This window comes from Phyllostomus hastatus, unplaced genomic scaffold (genome assembly GCF_019186645.2).
Source record: "Phyllostomus hastatus isolate PE091 unplaced genomic scaffold, TTU_PhHast_1.1 phas_scaffold_216, whole genome shotgun sequence".
NCBI lineage: Eukaryota > Metazoa > Chordata > Mammalia > Chiroptera > Phyllostomidae > Phyllostomus > Phyllostomus hastatus.
The window spans coordinates 6,366,588-6,377,345 of NW_025334018.1; the positions used below are offsets into that span (position 1 = coordinate 6,366,588).

General features: G+C 44.6%; 1 protein-coding gene across 1 annotated transcript; it reads left to right on the forward strand.

The window, feature by feature from the left end:
* The first annotated feature begins 3,947 nt into the window (after positions 1–3,947).
* LOC123804597 (late cornified envelope protein 1A-like) lies at positions 3,948–4,337 on the forward strand. The gene has a single exon (XM_045816958.1). It carries the CDS (start codon positions 3,948–3,950, stop codon positions 4,335–4,337), a length of 390 nt encoding a protein of 129 aa, XP_045672914.1.
* The last annotated feature ends 6,421 nt before the right edge of the window (positions 4,338–10,758 follow it).

A 10,758-nucleotide genomic window follows, 5' to 3' on the forward strand; every position in this document is an offset into this window, starting at 1 on the left:
GTAACCAGAACATGTAAAGAACACTCATGTATCCTAACAAACAGAGACAATCAGATAGAAAAATAATTTTTCAATAAGAACAGACAATTCACAGAAGGGGAAACCCAAATGGTCAGTAGACATAAAGATGCCCACGATCATTATGAAGCAGGCAACATGTATTAAAACTACAAGGATTTTCCAATTTACATGCATCAAATGACAATGATTTAGGTTCAACAACAATGAGCGGGAAGAGTGATTCTTATATACCACAGGTAGAAACAGAAGTTGGCCCAACCAACATGGAAGATGGACACGATCTAAAATGCAGTGTTTCCACTTACAGGTACTTAACTTAAAGAGCACCTCCAACGTACATGCAAGCAGACACGCAAAAATTTCCATAGCTATAATATTTACACAGCAGATACTGCAAACAACCTCAATGCCCACTCAAAAGAGACAGGCTAACACAACCATGCAGTGCTCACAAGACAAACATGACACAGTTGTAAAGGTGATAAACTATAGCTACACAGATCAACATGAATAACTCACAAAATAATGCTTACATGAAAGAACAAATTATTTTTAAGTATATTTTATTGATTATGCTATTATAGTTGTCCAACTTTTTTCTCCCCTTTATGCCCTTCAGCCCTGCATCCCCCAGCCCTCCAGCCTTCCCCTCCCCCTTAGTTCACAGCAATGGGTTGTACATATAAGTTCTTTGGCTTCTCTGTTTCCTATACCATTCTTAACCTCTCCGTGTCTATTTTACGCCTACCATATATGCTTCTTATTCCCTGTACCTTTCCCCACCCATCCTTCCCCTCCCCTTCCCCACTGAAAATCCTCCATGTGAGCTCCATTTCTCTGGTTCTGTTCCTGTTCTAGTCGTTTGCTTAGCTTTTGTTTTTGTTTTTGGGGGGTTCAGTTGTTGATAGTTGTGAGTTTGTTGTCATTTCACTGTTCATAGTTTTTGATCTTCTTCAATTTCTTAGATAAGTTCCTTTAACATTTCATATAACAAGGGCTTGGTGATGATGAACTCCTTTAACTTGACCTTATCTGGGAAGCACTTTATCTGCCCTTCCATTCTAAGTGATAGCTTTGCTGGATAGAGTAATCTTGGATGTAGGTCCTTGCCTTTCATGACTTGGAATACTTCTTTCCAGCCCCTTCTTGCCTGCAAGATTTCTTTTGAGAAATCAACTGACAGTCTTATGGGCACTCCTTTGTAGGTAACTGCCCCCTTTTCCCCCACTGCTGTTAAGATTCTCTCTTTATCTTTAAACTTGAGTAACTTAATGATGATGGGCCTAGGTGTGTCCCTTTTTGGGTCCAACTTCTTTGGGACTCTCTGGGCTTCCTGGACTTCCTGGAGTCTATTTCCTTTGCCAGATGGGGGAAATTCTCCTTCATTATCTGTTCAAAAAAGTTTTCAACTTCTTGCTCTTGTTCTACTCCTTCTGGCACCCCTATGATTCAGATGTTGGAATGCTTAAAATTGCCTCAGAGGTTCCTAAGCCTCTCCTCATTTTTTTTAAATTCTTGCTTCTTCATCCAGTTCCGGTTGGATGCTTCTTCTTTTGTTCCAAATCGTTGATTTGAATCCCAGTTTCCTTCCCTTCACAGTTGGTTCCCTGTACATTTTCCTTTATTTCACTTTGTATAGGCTTCAGTTCTTCCTCAATTTTGCACCCATACACAACCGTTTCTGTGAGCATCCTGACTACCAGTGTTTTGAACCCTGCATCAGATAGGTTGGCTGCCTCCTCATAACTTATGTCTTTTCCTGGAGTTTTGATCTGTTCTTTCATTTGGGCCTTATTTCTTTGTCTCGGCACACTGGTCTGGATGAATGTTTCTTTAACATCCTGGTTGTCAAATGCAGTTTGATTTTCTGGCACTTGTGGCTGCTTATTGTTTTTAAATTTGTTGTTATCCTTCCTTTGGTTGTGCGAGGAAGGGAAGCGTTTCTACCTATGCCTCCATCTTGGCTGGGACCTCCAAGAGCAAATTACAGAGAACACCTCAAGTATGCTGCCATTTCTACAGAATTGAAACATTATACACTGTGATACATGTTGGGTCAGGGTGACCAGCATATAAATAAAATACGAAGGAACTCTTTATAAAACTTGGTTTAAACCAGGTTGTATGTAGTCATTAAATTAAATTAACATTTGGGAGACAAGAAAGTTATAGTTGGGGGGGGCTGGGCTTCCAAGCATGAGAAATGAGAGGCCTCAAGACTGGTACCCACCCACGGAGGACAAGGTGGGGAAAGTGGTAGAAAATTTCCCACCCCATCCTCATTTCTAAGCAGCCCCATTCCTAGTCCAGGAACAGCTGTCCTGAGCCCCATGGCAGGAGGCAAGGAGGAGCTGTCAGTCACCAGATGTCATAGGACATGTGGGTGGCAGGAGGCGGTCCTCTCATGCCTGGAGCTGGTGTCACCTTCTGGAGCACAGCCCAAGGCCAGGATAAAAGGGCCTCGGGGCCAGAGCACCTCCATCCACTCCCTCCTGACGTGGTGACAGACCCTGTGCTGCTTGTACACCCGGTAAGTGTCCACTGGGAATGGAGCAGGGCCTTCCACAGAGGGGCACTCACACTAGAGCAGGAGGGCAGGCAGCCAGGGCCTTAGCAGCCTGTATATGGGCATGTATGGGTGTGTCAGGAGGGCAGGTGGATGGGTGACTGAGCACAGGATGAGGCTGCTACCGTGTTAGCAAAAGAACAAGTCTCAAGAAGACTGAGGAAGGAGGCACTGGGGAGTCTGGGAATATGAGCAGGAGGAGTTGTGTAATTGTGACTTCATTCTTTAGAGCAGCGATTTCAACCTTTTTTATCCCATGACACACATAAACTAATTGCTAAAATTCTGTGGCACATCAGAAACTATGTATTTTGCCAATCTGACAAAAAAATAGATATAATTTTCATTCATTCACACCAGACAGCAATTGTTGTGTTGGCATTGTCATTTTTACTTGACAATCTAAGGGGAAAGAGGTCAGAGCCCCTGACTAAATAATCAGGTATTGCATGTTTTAAAAATCCTTGCGGCTCACCGGGGTGCCTGTTCCAGCACACCAGTTGAACACCGCTGTTTTAGAGAAACCCAATTGATCTGTTATTGTTGGATCTCTGGCCCAAAGGGTTTACACCAGTGGCCGTCATACGGACCCATAACTGTGTTCAAAAGGGAAGTTTATCTTTGAAAACGTAGCTGTCCCTCCCAGAGAGGTTGAGGTAAGGCAGTGTTTCTCAGCTGGGACAGCAGAAATTACAACTGATTGACTCGTCTGAAGCACACAGATTAATGGGTCTGCAGAGTTGGGTAGATACAACCCAAATCTTGGTGCTGAAATATTAGTTTTGAGGTGTCTGCCGAGAACACCAGAACCCTGGGCCAGGTCAGGGGTCTGGGTGCAAGCTTGCATGAAGTAATCTTTTTCCTCAGATAGCTCTCCCAGGCCACAGTCTCCAACATGCTATTTGCAATTGTGAACTTATATGGCCTGCAGGACAAGAATGACTAGGAAGATCTCCAAGAGGGAATGACTGTTTTCACTAAAGAAATCATTTCATTTCTAAACTCCTTGTTAGATTGTCTCCATGATGCTTGTGCTATAACTGCAATGGAATACCTTCACATAATAGATGCTTGATGTTGAGAACGTTTCCTTAACATCTTTTGGCCTCAGTTTTCTGATTATAAGGAGTTGAGGTATTTCATAAGAACATTACGTTCAAAAGAGAGGATATCAGAACATTTGAGCAACTATTAGAAAAATAAACTTCCAGTGCTTAGTTATCTCAGACTACATTAATCAAGTCATCAAAATAAAGGGGCTAGAAATGAAGCTGAAAAAATCAGAAAGGGGCAGGGTGGTCTCTGGCATGGGGCTGACCTGCTGTCTGACTCTCCCTCAGCTCCTGAAGTTCCCGCCAAGATGTCCTGCCAGCAGAACCAGCAGCAGTGCCAGCCCCCTCCCAAGTGCACCCCCAAGTGCCCTCCCAAGTGCCCCACCCCAAAATGCCCCCCAAAGTGTCCCCCCAAGTGCCCTCCAGTCTCTTCCTGCTGCAGTGTCAGCTCTGGGTGTGGGAGCTGCTGCAGCTCTGGGGGTGGTGGCTGCTGTGGCCACAGCTCTGGGGGGGGTGGCTGCTGCCTGAGCCACCACAGGCCCCGCAGGTCCCATCGCCTCAGACACAGGAGCTCTGACTGCTGCAGCCAGCCCTCTGGGGGCTCCAGCTGCTGTGGAGGTGGCTCCAGCTGCTGTGGAGGTGGCTCCAGCTGCTGTGGAGGAGACAGTGGTCAGTCCTCTGGAGGCTGCTGCTGCTGAAGTGGACCCTGAGCCAAGAAGAGCTGCCTTGGAGACAGCAGATTGCCACTCACTTTCTCCTCCTGCTCCTCCTGCTCCTCCTGCTCCTCCTGCTCCTCCTGCTGGGCCTGCCCTATTGCTGAAGGTCTGGGTGAGGCCTTTGAACTCTGGTGCAGAAGGACCCCGGCATCCTGGTGTCCAGGAGCCCAAACCACTCCCCCAAACCCACTTGCTGACCTTCTTCCCCAAGTGTCCATTAGGTGTGGCTGCCCTGGGAACCCCAAACGCACAGACCTGTATCCTCCAGAGCTCACATGTGTGCGCACGCCAGCCTGATGTGAAACAATAAAAGATTCTGCATTTACTCTTGCCTTGCCTGATTTTGATTCCTATGTCATCTTTCTCCCTGTCTGTCGTCCACTCCTGGTTCCCAGACACTTCAAGTCCCCAGACCCTGTTCAGATTTGCCACTTGTGCCGCTAACGTCCTTTATACCAAAACACATTTCTGTTGGTTCAGAATCCAATCTGGGATCCAGCACTGCACTTAGTTGCCATGATTCATTGCTCCCCTCCTATCTGGGACAGTCCTTCAGGCTTTCTTTGTCTCTCATGACCTGGACAGTTTTTGAGTTGCACGCTTTTACAGAGTGCCCCTCGGTTTGGGTCTGTCTGATATTCCTTGCCAAGATTCGGTTATGCACGTGTGCAGGGCCCTCACAGGAGTGCTGCTGTGTCCTTGGAGTCTGATACCAAGTTTCATATGGTGTCTAGTGGTCTCATTCCTGAGATGCTGAAAATTAGAAAGGGGCCATTTGGGAAGATTCTAGAAAAGTTAGGACATTGGATTTCTACATTCTGCCAAGTCTTCTCTGCCAGTTAGAGGCAGCCTTTCCACCCAAGCCCAAGGAGATTAACCCTGTGTTGCCCAAGGATCTGTCATGGCCTTTCCTGAAATATTTGCCTTGTGTGACACAGCTTGTTCTCTGCAGGACCCACCCCCACCATTCCTCTTCGCTTCCAGACATGTCACTGCTCTCAAGTCTCAGTACGTCCCAAAAGCTGAGGTACAAAGTGTAACCCATGAACAGGTGCCTTACACTCCCAAAGAACTACATGGCTTTTTCCAATTTTCACAGACATAAACCCAGGGAATGCATGTGGAATGGGTATTAAGTGTGTGGCATATCTGTGGAAGCGACATAAGTTGGATCAGGCCAAATTTGTTGAGATAGGCCCACTAAGCACATATTACAAACTTAATAGCATAGCTTGGGGCGTAAGCAGGGCTCTAATCGTTTGTTATGCTGGCTGAAACATGGACCAAATGTGACCTACACTAAATGAAACAGAAATGCCAGAACTGCCTTGGTACACTAGAGGAAGAGACTCAAAGGCTTAGGGTTATTGAGATATTTGAGTGTAGTTGGCAGTTAAGATCTGCTTATCTGAACTTGGAAGGTTCCAGAGGACTCACCTTTCACTGTGAGCATGAGAAATATACTTGTGAGGGAAGTCTCAGCATCCCTCATGAGGTCTGTGATTGTTGTGCTGTAGAGCAAGTCAGGAATTACATTGAGATGTGATGTCACAGCATTAGGAAACTTAATGCAATAGGGATTACTGGATACCAGGGTGGCAGGAGCTTGTTGTAGCACTTAATCATCAAAGGCAAAGTGGGCATGGTTACTGTAATGGACAGCAGAGTCAAAGCACTCGTCAGAATATTCTGATGCAGAGAGAGCTAATGGCTCTGTTCAGTTAATCATGGTGTCTATAGAAGTGAAATGGATGACAAGTATACGAAGTTCTTACTTGACATGTATTAGTGGAACAGTTCCAAGTGAAGTGAACAAAACCCTGAACCATACAAACAGAGTGTTATGGTCCCTCAGTCAAGGGCCAGACTTGAGTCAGTTTAGGGACCCAAAACTCCTGGAGTGAAGGGGAGGCCAAGTCCTCATGAGGAAGGACACTGATACACTGCCAAAAAGTTACACTGTTAATTTTCCCCGACCTTCTCCAAAGGGACCTACAGGCTTCTACCAGGGTAACAGTGCACTGCGGGAAAGGGTATAATCATACCTTTGGGGTAACTGGGTCTGAAATGACACTGATTCCAGAAGACTCAAGACATAATGTTGGTGCCCTTTGGCTCCACTTTGCTCACACAGTGGCTTATGGGGGTCAGGCGATCAATGGGGCCCATAGGTGCTGGCTCTGCATGTGGTCGTTTCCCCAGGTCTGGAATGCACAACTGGAACAGACATACTACACAGCTGGCAGAATTCCCACATTGTTTCTCTGAGCTATGAAAGGGTGGTGGGAGAGGTCACATGGAAACCATTGGATCTGCCTCTACCTAGAAAATAATAAATCAAAAGCACAACCATGTTGCCGAAGGGCTTGTACATATTAGGGCTCCCATGCAGGACTTGAAGGGTGTGAGGGTGATGATTCCTTGCCACATCCCTATTCTACTCACCTATTTGGCCTGTGCAGAAAACGGATGGATCTTGGAGAATGACAGAGGGTTCTGGTAAGCTGGACCACATGGTGATTCCACTTGCAGCTGCTATATTTGATGGGATTTCATTGTTTGAGCAAGTGCACCAATCCCCTGGTACCTGTATGAAACTTTTGATCTGACAAATGTTTTTCTTTTCCTCCATACCAGTTAGCAAAAACCATGAGAAGCAGATTTGGTTATCAGCTGGTGAAGCCAACCATACACCTTCACTTTACTTCCGGAGGGATTATTGACTCCTCAGTCTCATGTCATAATTTTGTTCTCTGGAACCGTTGATGTCTTTCCCTTGCAAAAGACATCCCACTAGTCCATTATGTCAATGATATCATGCTGATTGGACTTAGTGTGCCAGAAATAGCAATCACTTTAAACTTATTGGCAAGACATTTGTATGTGAGCAGGTAGAAAATAACTCTGGTTAAAAAAAATCAGTGACCTCTGCCTCAGTGATATTTTTAGGAATCTAGTAATGTGGAGCATGTCAAGATACCTCTTACAATGTGAATGTGTTGTTACACCTGGTCTCTCCTGTGAGCAAAAAAGAGGCACAACACCTAGTGGGCATCTTTGGATTATGGAGGTAACATATTTTTCATTTGGGGCTGTTACTCTGGTCCATTTACTGAGTGACCCCAATGAATCTGCTAGTTTTGAGTGGAGCTTAGAAGAGAAGCAGATTCCGAACAGATCAAAGCTGCCATGCAAGCTTCTCTGTCACTTGGACATCTGATCCAAGCTTAAGTGTCATGGGCAGGTATGGACGCTGTTTGAAGACTATGGTGAGTAGTTTGGAATTTTGGAGAAGTCCTGCCATTCTTGGTGGATAATTACTCTCCTCTTGAGAAATAGCCTTTTGCTTGCTACTGGTAGAGACTGAACATTTAAAGATGGGTGACAGAATCCCCATGACACCGGAGTGGCTCTTCACAGGCTGAGTATTGTCTCACCCACAAAGCTATGGAGCTGAGTGTGCTGAGCAAACACTCCATTATCAAATGGAAGTGGTACACATGAGATCAAGCTTGAGTAAGTCCTGAGGGCACAGGTAAATTTTTTGAAGAAGCAGCCCAAATACCCATGACCACTCCTGCTCCCATTACTTTATCTCTCCCAGCTTGCACCTATGTCCTCAAGGGAATTTCCTATAATCACCTGGTAGAGGAAGAGGAAACTCCAGCCTGGTTTACAGGTTGTTGAGCACACTACGCAGGCACCACCTGAAAGAGGAGAGCTGCAGCACTAGAGCCTTTTCCTGGGACATCCCTGAAAGAAAATGGTGAAATGAAATTCTCACAGTGCAAAGGACTTCAAGCAGTGCACCTTCATTTTGCTGGGAAGGAGAGACAGCCAAACAAGCAACAGTGTGGATGGGTGGTCATGGACTTGGAAGCAACACAATTAGAAAATCAGTGACTGGAAGTTCTGGAGAAAACCTATGTGGATAGACCTCTCAAATGCACACAAATGGTAAAGAAAATTGTGTCCCACATGACTGTTTACCAAACAGTGACTTCGGAGGAAGACTTTCATAACCAAGTGGATGACTTGATTCAATAATCCATAGGATGACCTTTTTCATGGTACCAGACAGCCTCTTTTCACCAGCTACTCCTGTCATTACCCAATGAGCTGTGGTCAAAGTGGCCATGGTGACAGGGACGGAGGCTATGCATAAGCTCAGCAACATGGAGTTCTGCTTACCAAGGGTGACCTGTCTGCAGCAAAAGCTGAGTGTCCTATCTTCCCCCAGTAAAGTCCAACCAACACTGAGTCCTCAATATGGCATAGGTACCCAGGGTGTTCAGCCAACTACCTGGTGACAGGTTGATCATATTTGAACACTTCCATCATGGAAGGGGCAGTGTTTTGTTTTTCCTGGAATAGAGAACTTTCACGCAGATTTGCCTTCTCTTCAAGCAAAGGTTCTTCTAAAGCTCTCATGTCTGGACTTACAGATGCCCTAACCCTCAAATGGTATTCCTTGCATCATTCTTGCTGTGATGGGTCAATTGATGTGGTAACTTTACCGGCCACAGGGTGCCCAGATAAAACTTTATTTCTGAGTATGTTTGTAAGAGTGTTTCCTCATGAGATTAATTTTTGAATCAGTGGACTGAGGAAAGTAGATAACTCTTCCCATTGTAGGTGAGCATCATCCAATCTGTTGAGGGCGTGAAGAGAACAAAAGGCAGGGAAGGGGAAATTTGCCCCTTTTGACTTCCTGCATGTTTGCTTTAGCTGGAACACTGATCTTCTCCTGCCCTTAGTGCTCCTGGTTCTCAAGTCTTCAGGTGTAGCCTACGCCAGTGTGTCCACCTGTTCTTAGGACTTCAGATTTGGGCTGAATTATACCACCAGATTTCCTGGATCTCCAACTTACAGATATCAGATCATGGGACTTCTCAGGATTCTTAATTTTATGAGCCAATTCTGGATAGATAGATAAATAGATCAGATCAGATAGCAGGTAGATAGATAGATAGATAGATAGATAGATAGATAGATAGATACTATGTTTCTCTGAAAAACACTTACTAAAAAGCAAATAATATGTGCCAATGGGCCATGCTCATGGACTTCACTGTTTTTACCATGTTTCCCATCATCTTCAAGCAGCTGGCTAGGCAAAACAATGGAATGACTTGACCTAGTTATGGCACCAGATAAGTGGTCATACCTTGTCAGGTTGGGGCAATGCTCTTCAGAAGGCTGTATATACTCTACATAAGCATCCAGTATATGGTTGTGGTTCTTCTATAGCCAGAACATATCGGTTCAGGAATCAAAGGGTAGAAATGGCAGTGACACCACTCACTATGACCCCTAGTGATCTACTAGCAGAATGTTTGCTTCCTACCCCTGTGACCTTAGGCTCTACTGGTCTAAAGGTTCTAGTTCCAAAGGGAGAAATGTTTCTATGAAGAGACATGATTCCATTGAACTGGAAGTTAAGAGTGCCATCAGGCCACTTGAGCCTCCTCAACAGGCCACTTTGCCTGAATCAACAGGCAAAGAATGAAGTTACAGTGCTTGGTGGAGTGATTGATTGTGATTAGCAAGAGGAAATTGGACTGCTATTTTATAATGTAGGTAAGGGAGAATATGTTGGAATATCAGAGACCCCTTAGTGTGTCTCTTCCTATTTGTGATTAAAATGAATGGAAAACTGCAACAACTAAAATCCAACACAGATTATCTAGATTCTTCAGGAAGGAATGTTGAGTGACCCCACCAGGTGAAAGAACACAGTTAGGAATGTAATTAATATAAGTATCTCATTCTTGTTTTATTATGAATATGTGTGTATTTGTATCTCAAGTATCCTTATTTTTTCCACTCTTATTCCCTTTTCATATAACATAAGATGCATTGGCTGATGTATTTAAGTATTGTTCAACTTCACAGCATAGTTACAGAATATCAAGGATAAGATTAAACATCACTCAAGAAGTGTTCATTTTCTTCATGGAAAATAGTACATTTTCAGTTATATCACCTTAGCTTCAAGTATAACCTTGTTAGTTTTTATTTGGGGATTAAATGCAGTTTAAAGGTGTATAGGTGGCAAAATGACAAAAGGTGAACTGTGATGGTTACTTTTGTAGGATGATTTGGCTAGACCATGACATCCAGATTTTAAATTAAACACAAATCCACGTGTTGTGGTGAAAGTTTGTTTTCAGACATGATGAACATTTAGGTCAGTAGACTTTGAGCAAATCAGACACACTCCAAATGTGGAGGGATCTCACTGAATCTGTTGAAAACTAAGTGAAGACTGAGGTGCCCAAGAGAAGGAATTCTGCCTCCAGGCTGCCTTGAGACTGAAGGCTGTCACATCAGCTCTTGCGAGTCTCCAGCCTGCCAACTTGCTGCACAGATTTCAAACTTGTCCCTTCCCACAATTGTCTGA